General features: G+C 43.5%; 2 protein-coding genes across 6 annotated transcripts in view; one reads left to right on the forward strand and one right to left on the reverse strand.

Moving 5' to 3' along the window:
• Positions 1 to 416: 416 nt before the first annotated feature.
• ubn2a (ubinuclein 2a) lies at positions 417 to 18,161 on the forward strand. Of its 3 annotated transcripts, XM_034531766.1 has the most exons (17): positions 417 to 1,062; positions 1,907 to 2,023; positions 3,125 to 3,226; positions 4,037 to 4,147; positions 4,809 to 4,918; positions 5,522 to 6,077; positions 7,115 to 7,185; positions 7,572 to 7,701; positions 9,504 to 9,610; positions 9,943 to 10,053; positions 10,768 to 10,911; positions 11,987 to 12,037; positions 12,169 to 12,211; positions 13,009 to 14,502; positions 14,633 to 14,840; positions 15,742 to 15,810; positions 16,500 to 18,161. In XM_034531766.1, exons 1-17 carry the CDS (start codon positions 760 to 762, stop codon positions 16,544 to 16,546), a joined length of 3,774 nt encoding a protein of 1,257 aa, XP_034387657.1. In that variant the 5' UTR covers positions 417 to 759; the 3' UTR covers positions 16,547 to 18,161. The 3 variants fall into 3 exon arrangements, with proteins under 3 accessions (XP_034387657.1, XP_034387666.1, XP_034387673.1); XM_034531775.1 differs by lacking the exon at positions 15,742 to 15,810; XM_034531782.1 differs by lacking the exon at positions 3,125 to 3,226.
• A 2,653-nt stretch (positions 18,162 to 20,814) lies between these two features.
• LOC117730244 (myosin-10-like) overlaps positions 20,815 to 22,545 on the reverse strand; it is a 49,780-nt gene continuing 48,049 nt past the window's right edge. For 2 of the 3 annotated variants that reach the window (XM_034531800.1, XM_034531808.1), the window contains one exon: positions 20,817 to 22,194. In XM_034531800.1, the coding sequence (XP_034387691.1) occupies positions 22,047 to 22,194 (148 nt within the window). In that variant the 3' untranslated portion in view covers positions 20,817 to 22,046. Of the gene's footprint in view, positions 22,195 to 22,545 lie in introns of all 3 variants that reach the window. The other variant, XM_034531792.1, reaches the window with a different exon arrangement.

A 22,545-nucleotide genomic window follows, 5' to 3' on the forward strand; every position in this document is an offset into this window, starting at 1 on the left:
TCCGCTCCAGTTAAACCGAATATCAACAGGTGGTATAACCTGCCTGAAACTGAGCCAGCTGTGTTGGGCTGGTTAACTGAGACCGCCAACCACCTGCCTTGCTTTCTTCCGTTCAGGATTTGATGTTTGAGTGTGTGCTGGTGCCTTTGTAGAAAAATGCACAATTCAGCATTTCCCTGAATAGACGGAAAGAAAGGCTTCCACTGAAAGCCGCCGATCGTTAGATTGAGACGAGGCTGGTAATCGATATCTGGACACACACTGTTTCCCACAGCCTGTCCTTCACCCAGACACTTTATAAAGGTCATAACAGTACTGACAGTGTTGTTATTATCGCTGGTTGTGACAGAGGCGGGTTTAGGATCGGGGCACGCGGTGATTGGACGTGACGACCCCCCCGCCCCCACCAGTGTCACGATGCTTCCGTCCTGTGCGTCCGCGCAGGCGCAGCGACCCCTCTCTTCTGATATTTTATTTACTCCCGAAACCCAAGATGGCTCCTGTGAATGTCTCGTCCCCATAGCAAATCGAGGATGCAAGTAGCTGCCGTGAAAACAACTTTTCCCCGACCGTCACCACCCCTGGAGTTCGTTTCGCATGGTGCGGAGGAGGCCCACACATCCGTCTAGGCACCGAGCCGCCGTCGGAGCTTCGCGAAACCCTCTTCAAGCCACCAATTTGGAGTAGTTTCGCGAAGTAGCTCTTCTCCTCGCTGTCGCCGTCTGTCCGGAGCGAGGTTCAGGCAGGCAGCTCATCCAAATGGCCGAACCGAGAAAAGTGCAGTTTGTCACCCTCTCGGCCTTCGCAGCTGGAGCAGCCGCGGAGTCGAGGAAGCGCCGGCTGGAGGAGGAGGCCGACTTCAACTTCGGTGGAGCCGGGGAGGTCGAGGCAGCGACCGGGGCAGGGGGGGCTGCCAGCAACGGTCGGCTCGGCAAAACCGGCGACAGGGAGGAGGCTGGAGTCGAGAAGAGGGCGACGGTGCGGCTCAACCTGTCCCTGCCGGAGCCCGACGACCGCTCCTCCGCCGAGTTTAATTACGGGGAACTCATCCAAAACCTCCAGGTGAGATCTCCCAGTCGGACTAACGCCACCAGGCCGGGCGACACTGGCGCCGGAGTTCATTTTATTTGCTTTGGCAAGTGTTTGTGTGGACTTGTCATTGCTGAGTGAGAGGGGGAAGTGCACCTTGTCCTTCCGCGGCTGAGACTGACCGCTCGTGCGACTGCACACAAAAGACCAGCAGCGGTATTATTTTTGACCACGCAGCCGGCGGGTCCGCTCCGCGTCGACCCAACTTCTGCTGCGCTCCATCGGATCCCAGCTTTTTGTCGAGGGACCTCCTCTTTTTTTTTTTTTTTAGCATGCTGAGATGGTGCTCATCTTGTGCCGCTACCTGTGTCCTGCTCACTCCAACTTGCCCAGCAACAGCTCCACATACTCTGCCATTTCAGCACTTAGAAGGGCCACGCTGCATGTGGCCCTCTGGCTGCGGGTGATGGAGAGATGATGGAGCATTGCTGATGGAAGTACCAGGATGTAGCGAGGGCGCGAGGCAAATGTCAGAGCTGAGGGATCAAAGAGAAGCTCGCCTCCTTTTGATACTGTGTGCTTTGGGATAATCCAGTTTATCCTATTATTTACACGAGTGGCAACACCATAGTTTAATTAAATGGCTCTTATTGGAATCCTAAAGGTGGCCATGCCAGCATCATATTTACATTTTTGTAAATGTCATTGATACCTACGTTTGCTGCTAATACTGTTATAATGTATGGATATTTTGTCATTTGGACTTTTCTTTACTTTGAGGTTAAGTCATAGGCGTCTTGTTGTGAGGGGCACTTGAACCATAGCGCTGATTATTCCTGTTCATAATATCTAATATAATTATTTTTGTTTGTTCCAGGTCAAGACTAATCGTCCAAATCTGACTTCAGCTCACAATCCCAACAACCCCTTCAATGATGACGAGAGAGAGCGGCTCCAGGTGGAGGCCCTGGCAAAAAAGTTTGAAAATAAATATGTGAGTTATCATTTTTTATTTTTGTTGAGGTGTTTCTAATTTGATTGTGTTAGAATTATACCCTGACTAATAATGGGTTTTTGAGCCAGATTACAATATTCAGATTTGAGAGTAAAAAAAAAAATCAATCTGATAATCGTGTACCTGAGCTGGACATTTTACAGTTAAAAATCAACTTGCCACTTCTCTATGTGGGGACAATCAATGTGGTGGTGATATAGTTTCTGAATGACCTCATATATGTCTTTGATATTTCTGGACTGCAATTTCTTGTTACTTATGGGCCCATATATATATATATATATATATATATATATATATATATATATATATATATATATATATATATATATATATATATAAATATAAATAAGCAAGTTAATATTGGCTGCTGTATTGGTTTATATTACTGGTTGTTTCTTTATTTAGTTACTTATAATCAAGCAAATTGACTTTAAATGGCAATATCAGCTTTACAGTTGTACAGCAGGTGACACCCTCTATCCTGAGACCTCCTGGGAAATGGTGACAAAGGCAAAAATCTCAGAAGCAACAGACAGATATATATATTTTTTTCTGTCATTGATTTGTACCCAAGGATTTAAAGTATCTAATAATAATGCAATGTCTGATATGATATAAACATGTTTTTTTACATTAATGCCACCCATACACATGTTTTTTTAAATAGAAATCCTTCTTTTGTTTGTTTTTCAAAGAATTCTGACCTAGATGCGTAATTAGTGGAACATTTTACAGTCAAAGTAAACTAGTCAACTCGGTGGTGGACAGATTATGTATTAGAGAATAGATGAATGAGCTCAAACATGTGTTTGACATTTCCGTTGCGCAATTTCTTGATCGTTATCGGCTAATGAGCATATCTATAAGATGCCTTCATGAGCTCGATGGTTTTATCAGTCAGGTGTGTTCTTAGAGGACCAAATACCCATAAAAACACATTGAGAAAGTGAGGACATTTTGTAGATCATCACTGAAAAGGGGCCATTTTAGGAGTCAGATTAGAATAAATGTGAGGACTTTTCCTGGGAATCAAAATCCAAACATAATATTATACCATATTTTTAAATTATTTTTCAGGCTAACACAGAGAAGAAGAAGAAGAAGGACAGAATGCAAGATTTGATTGATATAGGCTTTGGCTACGACGAGACAGACCCCTTTATCGACAACGCAGAAGCTGTGAGTGCCCCTCACTTTATTAATAATGAGGTGATTTTTCACCTATGGTTTAGTTTTTTTTTAAGGATGTCACTTTTATTTAGTCAGATGTCTCCTTTCAGTCTTAATAATAACGTTGCACTTTGTTATCTTTTCTCCCGTATTACCTGCTAATTAATTGTCCGTCCGCGTCACATTCCTGAAGTGCTGTTCTTGTCGTGTTGAGGTAGAAATGATTTCTCGGCTGTTAAATATTTATTTCCTGGCTTGATATTTTTATACGGTTGCATTCAGTGGCTCTTCTAAAGATAGACCCTTACAACCAACCTCAGACTATGGTCTGAAATCATCCTCATGACTCATGAATACGTCTCTGCTGCTTGTGTCCACACAGGGATATGTCATTGTTTTTATTTGACCGTGTTAGTTGCTCAGAGGATATCGCTCTGTCTGGCTGTAATAGCTACAATTATGCTGTTTTCATGGAATCTCCACCATCGTATATAATATTGGTTTTGTGGTTTTGATGGCTGTCTTCTTTGCACTCACAAGTTGGCAGCACCTGTTTGACCCTTTTTTCTCCTCTTTGTTTTGATATGCTCAGTGATGGAAAAGTCTTTCATCTGTGGCCTGGAGGGACTGACATTTTATTTATTTTGGCCCACAACAAGTCATCCGTTTTCTCTGACCAACATAGGAGCTCAGGCTTATTCCTAAAATTAACAAGGAGCATTACTACGGGATCCGCTTTTGTTGTGTAAGAGGATTTACTGTTTTCAAGATTCCTGTGATGTTATACAACAAACTGTCTTCTTTGTTTTTTTTCCTCAGTATGACGAGCTGGTTCCTGCCTCTTTGACCACAAAGCTGGGGGGATTTTACATCAACACTGGCACGCTGCAGTTCAGAGCGGCCTCCGACTCGGAGTCAGAGGAGGACAAGGTGAGACTACTTTAACTCGTTCACAGCGGAACATAAGGGAACTTATCAAGTGTTTCAAAATCACTTTCAGGCCTGGAAATTATTTATTTTGCTGAATTTAATTTAATTGACTTTGTGAAAGAGTGATGAGAAGAAAATGTTTTTCTCGCATGCCTTCACAGTGAATGAAGAATCAAAAAAACTTATTCTTGATGAATTAAAGTAACTAACTAATTAACAACCGCAAAACTATCGGTTTCCAAACTCTCACACCACTCGGCCGTTATAATTCAAGTCTCATTTATCCAGACTCGTGCTAAGTACTTCCCAAACATGCAGTTTGGCTAAAAACCCAGCTTTATTCTGTAATAAAGGAAGCAGGGTATCCACAGGAAGAGGTGTGTGGCCTCTATTCTTTTTGATAATAATATTACTACCATTTTACTTCCCATTTGTTTTTTTTAAACATGAACAGGCACATCAATGTCCTCCCAACAGGAGCTTGATTTTCATTAGGTTTAGTGGAACGTGTTGTAGATGTTATCCGTCACCACATCAAGAGAAATCTCTGAAGGACATACTTGTGTACACACACACACACACACACACCGACAGAGACGGAATTTATTGATTTTCACTGTCTTCTTCTGCTTCTTTGAGTTAAGGGGTGCATGTGCTTTAGTTTCAGAAGCCCAATGACAACAAGGAACAAGTAATTGGGAAGAGGAAAAAGAAGGAAGTGGATAATTTGGAAGAGAAGAACCCGAAGAAGAACAGAGTACCTAAACAAGGGTGAGAATCATGGCAATACAATATTATTGTCTTTCTTTTGTGGTTTGTCTGGTGTCAGTTGATGAATTTATACGTATTCATGTCGTTTCTTTTTAGTTTAAGGCTCATGACAAGCTGAGCAAGCTGCCTTGTCTCGTCACTTTCCACACATCTTTAAAAAACAATTTTTTTAAGGAAATTCACCACCTAATTGAACGAGTCACAACCATTAAGCCAATCTATTTTTATAGATAATGTCACATGGCACTGTTATTTAAATGGTAAAGTTCCTCTCCTATGCTTGAAAAGTTGACCTTTTGGACGCCATAGATTTATGGTCCACTGAATATGTGATGATGCATTTGTCCACTCTTTACAGCGCTAATAATCCAGTGTGACATTATACTCCTGTGCTTTTGTGTGGAATATATATATATATGTATATATATATATATATATATATATATATATATATATATATCGGATGTATGTGTATGTAACTCTTCCCATATTTAAATACATTATGATTCATCCAGATGCAGTTTGAGGACCTGTATCTCCATTAATTTAAAACCTGTATTAAGCATTTTGCTGACAAGGCACTGCTTTGCTTTCCTCCAACAGAGTTACAGCCCTAACCCTCCACCGGCCAGAGAAGAAGAAGAGGAAGAAGCTGATGAAGGATTCGCTGTACCTGGCAGCCATGCTTCGCCGCTTTACCCGGGAGAAGGAGGAGATGAGGAAAACAAGCACGAACATGGCTCAACCCGGTGTGGCAGGAGTCGTGGCTAACAAGCTACACTCCAGCAATTCAACGAACCACCTGTTGGCCTCTAACTCCACCCATCCGCAGGGCAACGCAGCCACCAGCGACTTGTCACTGGCTGACCTCACCGCAGACCCCGCTGTGATGTCACTGCTAGGCTCGGCCAACGAGAAGGAGCTGCAGGATCTCCTAGGCGAGCTGGACTTCAGCGTGTTGGACACTGACCAGCAGCACGCCATGGCGGCGGCCAGGGAGAATGGCGTTCTCGGAGTCGGTGTTCCGGGCCTCAAAGGAGCAGCAGGAGGAAGTGGCCAAGGGCGAGGCACGGGGTCTTCTAGCGGACTGTTTCCTCCGCCTCCGCTGCCTGATGGACTGCCTGCTCCGCTTATTAAACGCATCGAAGACCTGCGGACGGTGAGTCATCTGTAACCTGTCTGTGGGCGGCTGAAACGCAAATGCCCATAAGCTAAGGAAGTGGCACATGATTATTGATTAGACCAATGAGAATAGGCTCTTCCAAAGCCTTGGGGAAACATGGCTCCAAGCTGAATCCTACATTTTTTTTATTGGACCAAAACGGCAGGCGTGGCATCACTGCCACAGAGTCCATTTGTAGCTGAGAATTGTTTTTTTTTTAGATGTTGCAAAAAGGCAGAGAGAGGCAATTGAAAAGGATGATTCAAGTGAACTATACAGAGGTGAAGAAGAGTGAGGAGGAGGGAGCCAGAGAAATAAATGAAGCCATTGATTTTGTGTTCCAAAGATATGGGAAAGCTTGGGAGATTCAAACTGAGCAAGAAGCTTCTTTTTGGGATTCATCAAAGGAAGCGTCAATCATTTGGTCCAAGCCAAGTAAAAAAAACACTCTTCACTGTGGACTTTAAGTTCTTGTCTGTTTTGCTTCCAGGTTGACCTTTTACAAACAAACCAAGAGCTGCAAGTTATTCAGAGCAACATGACCGTTTTGGTGACTGCTGTGCTACTTTATCAGCTCTGTGGGGGAACCAAATTCCAGTGACAGGCGATCATGCAGCACTTTTGTGCGTTGTTTGTTTTTCTGAGCTTGGTGTCACATGGGTTTGCAAAGAAACGGCTGATTATGACTGTCAAGACTGCAACTGCACCGTTTATTAGTCGTCACGGAAGAGAGGTTGTACCTAAGCATCAGATGGTTACTGTGTGGGATTTTTAAATAAGGAACTAACCAGGAGATCCGTGACGGTTCCTTTCGGTCAGCAGGTGGATTTCATAGTAGTCTTTTGAATTGATTGCTATAGTTTGAGTTTGAGTGACCGCTTTCACACCAGCCAAAAATGAAAGGGCAAACAAGCCAAACCTATGAGGTGTTTCTGTCAGAACAAAGTCCCCAAAGGCACAGCATCACAGATGCATGTATATGTATTTGTACTGTATGGATCGGTGGAACGCTGACTCAACCTCTTCTCCCACAGGCCTCCCGGCAGTTTGATCAAGAAGGCAGGAAGAAATTTTTCACCTTGGACATGAATAACATTCTCCTGGAGTGAGTAGGACAGCTTTTAAATCACCGTCAGCCAAATCCCAGCACAGTCCTCGCTTTCAGTGTTTTTCTCATTTTCTGCAGATTTCCCTCCCCACCTCTCCTGCTGTCTTTAAGTGTTTTGTTTTCGCTCTGTCTCCCATTGTCTTTGTTAATGACATGCTTCTCATTTCCATTCCCCTCCTATTTTTTTCAACTTTATGTTCGCCCTCATTCAGGACAACTACGCTTTATTCCTCCCCAATCTTTACTCTCCCTTCTCTCTTTTAGTCTGTCACTCTGTATCTCATCATGTTTTTTTCCCTTTTCAACCTCCACCGCCATAAATGTCCATTTCCTTGATTTCTGGACCTCACAGTTGTGACTTTCTCTCCCCCCTCTCCTCTCAGCATTGAGTTGCAGGTCCAGGAGCAGCCTCCTGATGTGCGCTTAGGCATCTACTCGCACATGGAGGCATTTGTACCGTGCAATAAAGAAGCACTCCTCAAACGCCTGAAGAAGCTCAGTCTCAACATCCAGGTAAGTGAGGCGTATCTCTGGAGGGAGCAGGTGCCGGTTCTCGACTGCTTTGAATGGTGGGACAGTAAGAGATCCTGCTTGGTCACAAAAGACTAGTTTTAATATGAGAGTCTTATTTTTTTTTACCCACCAGTACATGAAGGCTGTGTGCAGTAATCAGGCCCTCTCACAAGGATATGGAGTAGCCCAAAAATGTGTCCGTAAAAGCCAACATTCTATCATATACAGTGTACATCATGTATATCTAAATGATTGCATATTTTAATGTTTGCCTACCAAATGTTAAATATGTAATGATTTGTTATTGTGAAGTAGGTTTCTTGTGCATTTTTGCCCACGCAGTCTGCAAGTAGCAATTACTCGTTTTTTCGTGGCTTTCCGCTCCTTTTTCTTCTCTTGATATACTCCACAACCACATACGTTCTTCCAGTCACATCACTGGTGTCATAGCTCTAAAACAGCAGTGCCAATCGCAGTTAAACGTGATAACGGCAGCTCAGCAAGGAAAGCTTTCCCCCGAGGCTTCAGAGCATCAAATGAACACTAATGTACACAAAGAAAGATGGACTGTTATTTACAGGTAGTTACCGATCAAAAAACAATAAAGACATTGATTTGGTGAAACCATTTAAACTATTTTAGCAATAATTCCAATCAATATCACCTCGTACATGGTCACATAGTTTGGTTACACAACAGCCTGTAATGTTTGTTGAGGCTCGAATATGAGACGCTCCGCTACGACCAGGCACAAACCGGATTATTGCGACATTTCAATCCAAACAATAACTGAACTTCAGAATTTTGAATGCTTCAAAGAAGTAGTTATTTTTAAGTGTTGACCGACTGCCGCTGAAGGCAACAGCTGCTGTCATGAGGTGGCAATACGTGATAATTGTACTCATCTTGCTGACAGCAAATGTTGTCAGCAACTTCTACCAATAACAAAGCAGAATCCACCCGTTTAAAGTTCTGACTATAATCTTGCAAATGATACATGGCTGATATTGTTTTTGTAAGTTTAATTTAAAAAATCTTGTCGTGAAGAAAAACAACCGTTAACATTTTAGGAGAAAGTTGTCATTGCTTGAGATTAAAACAATGAATGTATCTACTAACAATGCAATGTCTGATATGAAATGCAGTTTTCAAATAATTTATATACGAGACTATTTTCTAGATGATATAGATGCAAGTATTAGTATAGTCCATACTCTGAAACAACTAAGAGTGTCTCTCACAACCCTCTTTACATCGTTGTATGTCGTTTTTCTTCTCATCCAACTACTACTTTGTGTTTTTATTTGTTTGTCACTTCCAGGGCTTTCTTATGGTCCCTTGTGGCACAAAGTAATGCTCTTACCACAACATTTCTTTTTCTTTTTTTTCTTTCATAACAAACAAACAAAATATTCAGAGTGTTTCCTACAAACCATCTGTTTTCTGAGTTGCCACAATATTTCTGAGCATTTGAGCCGCTTAAATCGAGCTCCTTTTGTAAATAACTGACCCTCTAGTTTCTTCACATTATTTGTGCCTTTCCATGTAGCTCTGCAGATTATAATGAGGTTTGCCACTGAAAACTGGTTTTTAAATGTCTTTTGTCATGGACCATTACAGTAGCAGTGTTCACTAATTACATTGAAATACTCCCCCACTCTCTCCCTCTGTGACTCCCATTCTCCTCACTCTGACTTCAATTTTCTCCCTTCAACTTTTTTGTTTTCTCCACCTTTCGCTCTTGTTTTTCCCCTGCTGTCCTTAATTAAACCACCCCTTCTCTCTCTCTCTTCCTCACTCAGGATGATCGTTTACGGACGCCGCTGTTGAAGCTGAAGCTGGCAGTGTGTAGTGTGATGCCAGAGCAAATAGCCAGATACAACATGGACTGCATGGCCAGGGTTGCAAAGTAAGTACATCTTCGTTTCTTGTTTCAAGTAAGAAATTAAATGGGTGAACGCAAACTAAAACCCTAATTCTTCTGCCTCTGCCTGTCATCGGGTCTGATTTTTATGGCTGTTCACCATTTTCACCAACGGAACCAAAACTGACATCCATCTAAAAAGAATTTCAGACAGTCATGTTTAGTTTTTGTTTACAGAATAGCCATGTGTCTGATCGGACATAAAACTACAATAATGTAGAACTCATTGAGATTATACAATAAAGTTTATTCAAACCATTTGTGAATGTGTGCGTTTAACGCGTTACTGACTGTGTGTGTGTGTGTGTTTCCTGCAGGCAGCAGTCAGAAGAAGGCGATAAGAATGGCTCGGAGGAGGAAGATGAGGAAAAGCCTGGGAAGAGGGTGATGGGTCCGCGGAAGAAGTTTGCCTGGGATGACAAGCTCAGGTAATGATGATGATGATGACATCACCATCATCATCTTTACTGTTGTTCTCCCCTTTCTGTGTCTAATCTAGTCAACAGATCTGACACAGGCCTTTAAAGATTGTTCAAATTGGCTGGGATGGAGAAAAATAAGGCATTAGGGTTTTGAAAAATAATGAGGGGGAAAAAATCTCAGTCGAGAAAATTCCCTAACTGTTGTGGATTTTACAAAACAAGTCCTTAAAGAGTGCTCCACAGATTTAATATTGCAAATTGATGCAACAGAAGATATCATGTTATTTATCCACGTATTCTTCTTCCTTGTCAAAACCTGGGGCCTACATTACCCCCTATTAAAATCATGCACCGCTCAGAGGCTTTGTTGTGTTATGCTAATGTGACTGTTGATGTGTACAAACGGAGAAGTTCCCCTTGCAAGTTTCTTAGGAAAGCTTTACTTTTTATGCCGGCATGAATGTGGGAACCCCTACTAGTACTACTGTCCTGATGTAATTACAAAACCCAGCAGACTGACTCTGCTCAGCTGCTTTTAAATCATCCTTCATTTTCTTAACAGCCTCGACATTTTCAGGAATGTTTTTTTTATTTTTTATTAGCTCCGACTCTCTGAAGAATAACAGTCTCCTTTTGTCATTATGTGCTCAACACCTGCAGCCTAATTTAGGTTTGAATAGTGAAGGATTTCCGTTGAATTGAACATTTGTGTTTGTGCAGGAACCTGCTGTGCAGCTTGGTGCGAGTGAAGCTGAGCTGCTACGAGATGGAGAACCAGTGCTCTCTGTCTGTGGAGGACTACCTCAAGGCCTTCTTAGAGAATGAGGTCAAACCACTATGGCCCAAAGGCTGGATGCAGGCCAGGTCTGTGTGTGTGCGTGTGTCTTTGTTTTTCGTTGTGTGTTGGGCTAAAATAGCCATTATATAAAACCGCTGGTGAACAAATTCCTTCATGGTGATAAGGCAATTACTGAAAATTCTCCAGGGTGAGAACAGTGGAGTTGACCTTTTTAAACTAGAAGCGAGTTGTGTTCTGCATTTCTGCTCCGAGAAGCATGAGTTTAGGCTGCTGAATGGATGCACATTTCCCATCAAACAAAGTTTGTTGTAAACGGCAGCCAATTATTATTTTTTCCCGGGACTGTGTTCATTTCTTTTATTTGTAACACCAATGCACATTAATCAACATTTCTGTCAATGTGCCAATGTTGGCCAGCTTGCCACTTTTCAACTGCAAGGTATTCTAAAACCAAAATACCGATACAAGACATTAAGGCAACAACATCAGCATACACAAGACACATATTGCAAAACATTGATAGTACAATGATCATAGTTCACTACATGAACTGAGTGACTAATAATGTTATTTAAAACATTAGCCATGCAGAGAAAAGAGAATGGTATTGGTTGAGATGTCAATGGAAATAGCTTAACGGTTGGCAACATGCAGCACAAGTCACAATGTCAACGGCATATTTGCTGAAACATAATTGTTTTCCAGTTAATCTTCACACTCCCAACGTTTCTGTTGGCTGGAGGCCGAACAGCTGGTTGTCATCATGTGTGGTGGTGGCCATTTATATTTCTGAACACTCTACTATTCTCTACTCAGAAGAAGTAGCTCAGAGTTTGAAGGAGGCACATTTTTGTAATTTTTTTTTTTAAACCCACTCTGTCGTGTCAAAATGGACATAGTTGCTCCCGTGGCAACAATAAGCAAATTTTACTTTAACAATATTTAAAACACTTCCAACTTGAATTTCCATACCATATGACCACTTTGTGTGGGTCTCTGCATTCACTTTGATAGCATGGATTAGTAATCGTACATTAGCTGTCATTTTCTTCCTCATCCATTACAGTGATGTTCTTTTAACATTAACATTAATTTTCTTGTCCTCTGGCAATGAACGCGGTGTGTTTTGTCTCTGCTCAGGATTTTGCTCAAGGAAAGTCTTGCCGTTCACAGTCACCTCACTGGAAACCTGTAAGTAATAAATGTACCTATTCATCTCGCATGTGTCCACAATAACACTACTGCTACTAAAAATAAGTGTTTTCTCTTGAATGCAAATTGTGACTCAAAGTCTGAATATTTGCCTGTATTGTTCCATCCAGAGTCAAGAGGAGAATGGTGCCTGGGCCCAAGGCCAAAGCCAAGGTGAGTGACCGCTCGGATCATTTACTGTATAATTCAGATTATCAGGATATCATTGTCAGTTTAAAAGTACAAACTGAACTGAAAAATACAAATTCAAACAGCAGTTTATCACGAACACTATGCCACTACTCGGTGCCTCATAATGTGTCTTGGCTGCTCTTATCATATTGGCTTAGTTCTGGAGACAGAATTGCTATTCAGTATTTATTTGATTGTGTATAACTGAAGTGGATCTCTGGTATTTGATGTCTCAAAAGTCAAATTTTACTATTTCCATGCTGCAGGGTTTTTTATTCTCAAACTATTGTATAAAAGCTGGTTTCAAACCGTAGCCGGATGCTTTGCCAACATTAACAAATGAAGGCCAGGTAAAGAAAGAAAAATGGCTGACATGCTAAATTTAGTATTATTATTATTATTCCTGTTATACCCACTCTGCAACTCAGAGTTTCACTGAAATAATGTTCCATGATTTAAGTAGTTTTTTCTTTTCCGTTCTCCTGGTACTTCAATGTTAAGATACCGCCCAGGAGATTTTGCACATTAAAGCTACCAACAATAGGAAGGCTAATAAAATATTTGCCATGTTGAACAATGACCGTTATAAAAAAACTAAAACTTTCTTTCTATATAGTCCTGTTGATAGATTTAGTTGCTGCTCCGCTCCAATGTCACCATTTTGAGTCTTGCAGAATATCGGTTTTGAGTTTCCATGAACTGGAAACCAGGGGAAATAAAAGGCATGGCTCTTTCTGCCTCTGAGGTACTGACACTGATCACATGTCTTCTGCTCTTAGGAGGGTCTTTGGATCCACAAACCACCTCTCATGATGACCTCCACCTCCGTATCCGCTCTGACCTACACCCGCCAGCCCCCCTCCTCTTCATCGCCCCCGGAGCCCATCTGTCTGTCAGACTCACTGGATGAGGATCTGACCGCTCCCTCTCTGGACTCCATCTCCCACGCTCTGGCCCTCCTCAGCAATGCATCTAAGGGCCTGGGCCTCTCAGACAGTCCTTTGTCACCCCCGCCCCTGCAAATGCCCACCTCCTCTCCCCCCCCAGTCACCCCTCATTACCCCTCAGCCTCTCAGCTCTCTGCCTCCATTGCATCCACAATGCAGCAGCATTGCCTCTCTAAGGTGGAGGCCGCTCCGCTGCCGTCTGCTGGGAACTTGCCAACAACAACAACAACAACACTACTAACCTCCTCTTCTACCTCCTCGTCTCCCGCTGTTTCCTCCTTGGCTCGTGTGCAGGCAGCAGGCCTGTCGCTGGCCTCCAGGACTGCAGTTGGTCCTTACGGCCTGATTAAAGGATCTGGCACCATGGGCCAAACCCAGACTCAGAGACTTGTTACCATGGCAGCATCCAATCACAGGCCAAGCTTGGTGATGGGCGTGAGTGGCAAGATGCATCCATACCCGGCCCCATCGCCCCCGAAGCAGCGGCCTCCTCCCACCGCTTCCCCACTGCTGCCCCCCCATCAGAAGGGCTTTGTTAGCCCGGCGGGGATGCTGGGAGCTATGGGATCCCCTCAAGGACTGGCCAAGAGCGGTGCTAAAGCCAGCGGCAGCAACGGCAGCATGAGCAGCAGCATCACGCCTTCTTCCTCCCCCTCCTCACTGTCCCGCTCTAACTCTAGCACCCACCCTGGCTTGCAGTCCTTCTGCCCTCCCTCCCCGGTGGCCTCCTCGCCGTCCCTTACCTCCCATACCTCACACGCCTCTCAAGGTAAATCACACACACATCATCACCACCACCAGGCCAACTTCATCACACCCATGCAGGCCACCCTCACCAAGTCCTCCCACAGCAGCAACTCCTCTCCCATCATCAAGCTCACCCCTCGGCCTCCTGCACCCACTCCTCCTCCCTCCTCCTCCTCCTCACCCTCACCGTCATCTTCGCCCTCCCACTCGCTCTCCCATCAAATGATCCCCAGCCAACAGCAACAACACCAGTACTCTCCCAAAACCCCCAAAACTTTTCGCCCCCCCTTCAGTGTATCGGGCGGCGGGCAGGTGAAGCAGACGCAGGGCAGCTTCAGTTTCGCTGGAGGCCAGAAAGCTCAGTCCACGACGAGCAACAGTAGCATCAACAAGGGAGTTATATCAACTGTGTGCAGTCGCCCAGACAAAACTCCCCTGTCTTCTGCACCTTCAGTCTCGGCCAATCACGGGCAGAGGCAGAGGGCGGTGGGTGGGGGTAACCAGAGCTCAAAGGCAGGAAACGGTTGGGCTGCCTCAGGAACTTTGGCCACGTCCTCTACAACATCACACCTCTCACAGGTTTGTTTCTTTTGAGTTGAAGATTGGACAGAAGCATGTTTCATATTTGGCTTTACTCTTAATTAGACAATATAGTTGCATGTCTGAGTACACGGATAAAGAACCTTTTGTTTGCGTCTCGTTTCTGCAGGTATCAACAGCAGGCACTTCCCTCCTGGGCAACCCCTCCACTCTGCCCCTGGGCTTTGGGATGTTGGGAGGCCTGGTTCCAGTCTCGCTGCCCTTCCAGTTCCCCACGTTGCTCAATTTCAACCCTCCAGGAGCCTCAGGGGTCGCTGGCATGGGCTCAGCCCCCAGCTCCAACTCAGGATACACCCTAGCACAGAGCGACCTAATGGGTGAGCGGATACACAACTTTTGTTGTTTAACATTGATTTAGGAGGAATAAAAGGGAGCAACATTTGTGATTTTAAGACCAAATGTGTTTTGCCCTTTTCCAAAAGTTGAAAAGGAACAGTAGGTAACTTCTCGGTTTTATTCTTTTTAAAGGAAAATGTTGGTGATTATACTTTTTTTTTTGTGTCAACAAATTCTATAAAAAATAAATGACTAGCAGAGAATCAGACTCAGTACTTTATGATTTTCCTACATTGTCCGGAACACACGGAGGTGAATATCTTTAATAAACAAATGAATAATCAATAGTTTTGTTATATGTCTGACATAATGTCCTATAACAGCTGATCATTTAGAGTAGATGGACGATGTGTGTTTGAGCAACTCAAACGAATACCAGTGCCAGTGTTCATCTTAATGAAGGAACATGTTACTCATTGATGCACTTTTAATAGATTGGGACAACAATGCAGCTCTGTGGCACACATGAATAAGTTATATCAGATGTTAGGCAAACAATACTTGTTAGAGCAATTCATTGTTGGTTTAGTCAATAAGAATATAGATTCTCACCAGTATTTTTCTAGTATCAGTACCAGTATCTTTAAACTAGTTTTGTTTTACTCCCCCTAACATTTAGGTCAATTAAAATAGATTTAATATTTTGTACTGTTTTGGTTTAATAATTAGCGTCTTGAATTTACTCAATTTACTTAAATTATACAGATGAAAATACACTTGTTAAGCTTGGGCTAAACGATTGATGGGTAATTAACGTCACTTTGACTGACGTCTGTAAAGACGTCTGCCCCCCGACTTTGAGCCCCTCCTATCTTTTGTTGCTGGTCTCCCATTTAAAATGTTGGTGCCTTCACCTCTCATCGTCCCTCCATCTCTCCTCAGATCTGTATAAGAGTCTCCAGTCAGGGGCGCAGGCTGCCCTACCTCCTCACTTGCAGCTTGCTTTCTCAGGTAATCTGCATTCCTCCTCCTCCTCCTCCTCCTCCTCCTCCTCCTCCTCCTCCTCCTCCTCATCTGTCTGTGTAAGATTGTCCTCTGCTCGGCTGCTGCGTTCTTTGCTTTGTAACTTTCGGCTTGCTTCAGTATATTTGGTCTTTGGCATGCTCTGAAATTATTCAGATATTAATTGTTGAGCCTCAATGAGCCACCAAAATATTCCAAGTTAAATTATTTTGATGAGCTAAACTAAAATTAATTAAATGAATGTGATTTAAAAGATGTCACTGATGTGGCTTCTGACTCTGATTGTACAAGGAGAAAGATTTTCCACATGGGAACTAAAGAAGGCAGTGTGTGTGTGTGTGTGTGTGTGTGTGTGTGTGTGTGTGTGTGTGTGTGTGTGTGTGTGTGTGTGTGTGTGTGTGTGTGTGTGTGTGTGTGTGTGTGTGTGTGTGTGTGTGTGTGTGTGTGTGTGTGTGTGTGTGTGTGTGTGTGTGTGTGTGTGTGTGTGTGTGTGTGTGTGTGTGTGTGTGTGTGTGTGTGTGTGTGTGTGTGTGTGTGTGTGTGTGTGTGTGTGTGTGTGTGTGTGTGTGTTGGATAAATAGAATGTTGCATAATGAAGGACATCTTTAATTCACGGAGACTGGGTTGCAGGTTCAGTGAACGTTGAATAGTTAAACATCTCCATCTTCTCCACTCAGATGCGAACCAAAGCCAGGGGGCGGACATGAAGAGGAAATCCCACTGACCAATAACAGCGCAGGAGGCCGATACCAGTGGAGTGACATCGCAGCCTCCTGGACATTCCCCAATAGGAATCTTCCCTCAGATTGACTGACACGGTGACGTGGTACGAGGGGGCCGAGCTCCACTGCCTCTTTTAAAATGGACCTAAAGGAGAATAGGTTTATCCTCGCCACAAGTGGCAATGATAAATTCATTTTACTGTATTTTCTAATGAACCGGGTATGAGAACAAGACTGAGTGAATGACGAGAACACTTTTACTTTTGTTCGGCTTATTTTTATTTTTTTGTCAACATGTTTACATATGACCGACCTTGATCACTGTGGAATAAGTGTGAGCGAGGTGGTGATATAGATGAGTAGTAGTATGCTACGTAATATAAATTGTATTTAAGCTTAGGTGGAATAACAGGACTCTTGTTCTTGCAGTACAAAAAGAAAAAAGAAGAAAAAAATATTTTTTTTATTTTCTCGTCTTTTTGTCTCAGATGTGGGAATCGTTGTGTCCGTAGAACTTTTATTGTGGTCACCTCTGCTCCCACAAATGACTGTTAAGTAGTAGCTTAAATTAATATTGATAAATTATTTGTAATTTACACAGGGACAAAAACATGCGTGTGTGAGTGTGAGAGAGAGAGAGAGAGAGAGAGAGAGTGTGTGAGAGCGGTGACGTTTATTTGAATGTGTGTATGTACATAAAAAAACACAATATACTGTTAATCTCTTTCCAGATGATTCTGTATGGATGGGTAAAGCCGTGTACCCCCTTCTCACAACAATGAGCGCGTTTGAGGCCCCTCTCTTGCGCAGTTTTTGGTGCTGTTTAATCACACTGGACCTTTTCTGGAAAAAAGACTTGAATTGAGTGTTGGGCTCCTGTTCTGAACAGGAGCCGAGGCTCCTGTTCAGAACAGGAGCCGAGCCGCCTGTGAGAGGGGACGCACGTCAAGATTGTAGCCTACTTGAATTGTTTTAGGTTTGTTTGTTTTAGCTAAGATCTTTTTTATTTACTTTCTCTGCTTATTAACTCGATCCAACTTAATACAACACAACGCCTTAGTTCGTATTATAAACGTATGAAAAAGATCTATGCAGGACTGTAAAACGCTCAATGCAAAGGGCCACGTGGTCGCTTGGCTTTCAACCTCTCCTCAACGCGTCGGCGGTGTGAGTGTTTGCAGATGTTCTGTCGCGCGAGACTCCCGTTTGTCAGACGTTGTTTCGGCTCGTTGTGACGCAGCGTGACGCCGTTTATATCCGGAGTCACGCGCCCAGATGAGCGGCTGCAAAATGCACAACGCGACACGCGCGAGCTCCTTCCGCCTGTTGGTCTGCTGCTCCAACGTCAGCAGAGTTCAAATGCCCGTCGCCGTGTGTCTGACCACACCTGTGGGGGCGGACACCTTCCCTCCGCTGAATACCTCCGCTATGAAACCGTTCTTCCGGAGTCTCTCGGTGTCCTCGCCCGACTCGTTCCTCCTGCGCGTGCGTGTGTCCGACTGACCAGCGGCGCCGAGAATGACGCCAAAGATTGTTCTGTAGCTCACTTGGATGGGGCGTTGCTGGTCACTGTGCGTGTGTGTGTGTGTGTGTGTGTGTGCGCGCGCGTGTGCGATTATTCTTGCGCCCCCCCCCCCCCCCCCCCCCCCCCCCCCCCCCCCCCCTATAAACTCATGAGCGTTGACGTGTTGTCCTTCAGGATGTCATTGTGAAGTCATGTGACTGGAGCAGTGGGTGACATCTTATACATTGTGCTTTCTTTTGGGGTCGGGGAGGATACAAGTGACATTTCGTGGTTAACTGGTTACTTAATTTGGTCTTTTTGTAGGTTATTTTTGTGTGTCAATTATAAAATTAAACAGAACAGGTGGTTTTCATGACTACTCTTCTATACTTTTCTTTTAAAAAATGGTTCTACATCTTTTGAGTGCGTATCAGTGCAAGGGTATTGTATTGTATTTTTAAATGAATGAGCACTGGACATTAGTGTTATGCAGCCACATGTTCAGTCACCATTAACACCATGGACCCCTATCGTGGTTAATTCACATGCTTTTCATTGGTTGGTCGACTAGAAGGGGAGGGGTCACCAGGGGAATTAAACACCTGTGGATCAGAGGATGGGAGAGAAACCTCATTGTCGTTTTGGTTTCTGAAGAAAAGGGTTCTTACACTCACTGATCAACACTGAAATGAAGCTCCAGTTTCTTTCCTCGACCTGTGGAGACGGAGCACATCAGCAGCAGGCCGAGTGGGTATCGTTGCAACCAGGTAAGGCCACTGTGGAAAGATTTCATTTGTAATAAGAGCAACACATTTCCTAAAACAGCTGTCACTGTAGTTTTGAGTGCAGCAAAAGGGGCATTTGTTGGGCTTTTCAGATTAATGACTTTATACGTTATGATCACAGCAGGATGGTGAAAGTGTGATTCACTGAACATGAATGACAGTGCTCCTGTTTATAGGAATGTATTACCCAGTGTAGTATAGTATGCCATAGCAAAAATCCAAAGTATGGCATTCAAAAATAATTGTATAGTATGTCGGAAGACATTTGTTGAAGAAAGTGTATTTCACATGTTTCTGAGGGATGGACTCAGTGATTTGGGGATGAATACAGTCTTGCTGTACTTTTCTACCTTTCAATATTGGTTTTGTCAGTGAAAGCAAAACTAACTTAAGAGTAAAAGTCCTGCATTGAAACATTTACTACAAGTAACGTTACTTGAATTTACTTAACGTCTGTTTAAGATTAAGCTTTTAATTCTTTTAATGATTCTGGATAGTTTAATGCATGACATTTTTCACAGTAACATGTTGAAAAAAAGTCCTAAAATGTAAGTTTATTAGGTCTAAAAATAAGTGTTTAGCAGGGGTCACTAATAGGGGGACTGCAGTCCAGGTCTGGACCCAGACGCCGTGGTATCCGGACCTGGACCTGAAAGTCATCGAATATTGTTCTGCTTACTAATTGTTGCTCTACAGTCAACAACTTGAGTTTGCATGGCAATGAATGTTGCATTATTTGATAAATCCTGAATAAAAAATATTTCTGTAATATTCTAAATGTACATTATAATAACTATGAAAGCTTGATATCTGATTGGGAGCAGAAAGAGAGAACTGGACTTGAACACTATAAACTGAATAGGATGCAAAAAGACCCCCCAGCCCCAAAACAAACTATAACAATACAATGAAAATGCTTTATTTTTCTTACAAAAACAAACGAAACAAAAAACATAAAAATAATAGAAGAAATAATATGATGGGAGTATTTGCAGTTGAATGCATGGTTGTCAACAGCCAGCTGAGTAATAATAATAAAATAAAAACGTTAACTACTTGTGGATGTTAAAGCTCTCAACCAAATGGAATCCTGTGCAGACCATCGCTTCCCAAAATGGCGTCGGTACTAAGTTTTGGTTCCACGGGAAAACCTTAGTACCAAACTCCGTTTGGGGAGCTCGGCTGCCGAGGGCTCCACTTCTCGTTAATGATACTGGAACACGGATTGTGACCCAAACACTTCTGAACGTGGAGTCACGGAGCCGACGGGATATGTAGCACAGAAACAAACACTAAAGAGTTGACGCTCTGCTTGGTGGACCGGATCCTCTTTCACACCTGTAGAGAAACGGTTGCCCGCTCATGTTCTTATTTAGTGTCTAAGGCACTTTTAAAGAAACCTACTGTTCACAATTGGGAGAAGGGCAACAAGTCGTAATCTGCAGATCCATGATAAAGGGAAAGAATAACCTGGCATCTAGTTAGTTTCTCACCCTCGTGGTTGAGGTGGCGGCTGTATTTCAAGCTGAGCCTCAAGTCACAAAACTTTATTAAAAAGGAACCTGGGCTGAAATGCAAAGGTGTATATTAAGTGCTTCATCAAGTCTGTCGGTAGTCTGAAGAGTTGGGCTTCAAATCACAAAGTGCCCCCGGTTGGTTCACCGTCACGTTTGAGCGGAGAAGCTTATTTTATTTTTTTCTTCTCGAAAAAAAATGAATAAAGTGCTCTGAAAAAGGTTTAACACTTACTGAAGGTGTTGGAAAAATACAGTTGCATCCCTTTTCTTTCTTTCTTTTCAATTATTAGCCAAAGTGTGTGAAATGGGGAAAAAAAAAAAGAAAAGCGCTGACTCGGTACTCCTGTAACATTGACGATGGACAAGATCCAAAGCAATGCGCTTGTCTTGTATGTGACCTAACATTTGGAATTAGGAAATAATGTAACTTTGGATTTGGGTTAAAAAAAACAGTTGTCATGGAATTGTAGCTGTAAAATGTTTAATTTTTCTGAGACCTTTCGGGACGTCTCATTGAAAGTTAAAACATATTTTATTGAGCAACGAAGAGTCTCTAAAAATGCATTCAGATCAGCGGGACAAGGTGGTAAAGGACCTAATAATAATATTTTTTAAGCTGTGACTCAAGTAGTGGGGCATGGCACTGTTCCATCTGTCTGCGCTTCTGATCAACTTCATAGCCATTTAGTGTCAAAATTGTGAGAATGCGACCGAGTGACAGTTTAGTGCTTCCAGTAAGAAACAGCTTTGTCTCCCTGTTGGCTTCCAGTTAGAAATGCAAACGTCTTCCTGTGCAGTTCTGTGCATCTTCCAGCATCGGTGCACCGATGGCAGCTCCGACCCATCGAGGACACGCTCAACACCAGAGCTGAGATCTCTAGTTAAAACCCAGCGAGACATTCTGTCATTAAAAGTGGAGATGAAGCAACACAGATGATAAAATACCTTTTTTTTTTTTCTTCTTTTTTTTCTACAATAATACACTTCAAATCCAGAGTCCATGTTTTTCAATTGCATGTCCCGAGATGTTGGTCAATCCTGTCGTGGAGAAGCAAACAGTCCGTACTTCAGCGGGAGACGTATGCAACAAAAGCAGCTGCGCCGAAGGCCACGGAGACCTTTTCTGTTTTGGGAGGAGGGAGTGCGTCGGATACGAGAGGCTTTTACACGACTAGTGAGCAGAACACCAATAACACCAAAGTGTAATACATTTCCTTGTAGACCTGCAATTCCAGTATGGGGTGCGTTCACATACTTGTGTGTGTGCACTTCACAGCTTCCACCTACAGTTTCATATGTATAAAAAGCACTTTGCACCTATGTATACCTTTCTCAATAAGCTGAGCCGATGACTTAACCCTGATGGGAGGGAGCGTATTACCTCATGACGCTGAGACGAGAGGTGAGCCGGGACTAGTAGGAGAGCAGAGTAAGGCAGAATTGTCCGTTTGCCACCTGTGACTCTCGAGGGCCCGAGGCTGTATTCAGGGGATGATGGAGTTTCCCTGCACTGTGAACTGATACAAAAAGGGCTCCCAGGCACACTCTGCCCAGCGTTACCAAAAAACATCGCTCCAATCATCTGCCAGTGGTTTGAAATGAATAAAGACGATGGAGACGCCAAGGATCTTTCTTTGGGGGGTGTTGGTGGGGGGGTGAGGGAGGGGAAATGCGAGGAACGAAAGGGTCGCCGCGTTTACTCGGCGTTGGTGGTTTGCGTCTCGTTGAAGTCGCCGGCGCGGCTGTCGGCGTCATCGTCTGACATGTCGACGGAGGCGCTGTCCAGATTGAGGTTGCGGCGACCCGAGCGGCTGGAGGAGAAGCTGCTGACCGGCCCGCCGCGCCTGCTCGAAAACAAATCAACACTACAACATAAACCTTCTGCTGCTTGAAGGACTCGGTCAACATTTGAGAAATTCACTTTGTGATGAGAAGATCAATGTCTGTGTGGCAAGGAGGTGATTAGATCTGGGGGGAAACTGAAGGTTAGAGGCTGGAACAATTTCTTGGCAATCAGCGGCAGGAAGTAATTATTTATGTGTTCGGATTAAACAAACTAAATGCCTCTTAACTAGTGAACGTTTGATAAAGATGAGCTAGGCTCCTCCTTGTTCCAGCACCATCTTTAGCATCCAGGCGTGAGACCAACCTCTCTAACTCTTGGCAAGAAAGCGAATTGGCGTACATGTAAAATA

The sequence above is a fragment of the Cyclopterus lumpus genome, chromosome 1 (assembly GCF_009769545.1).
Source record: "Cyclopterus lumpus isolate fCycLum1 chromosome 1, fCycLum1.pri, whole genome shotgun sequence".
Lineage (NCBI taxonomy): Eukaryota > Metazoa > Chordata > Actinopteri > Perciformes > Cyclopteridae > Cyclopterus > Cyclopterus lumpus.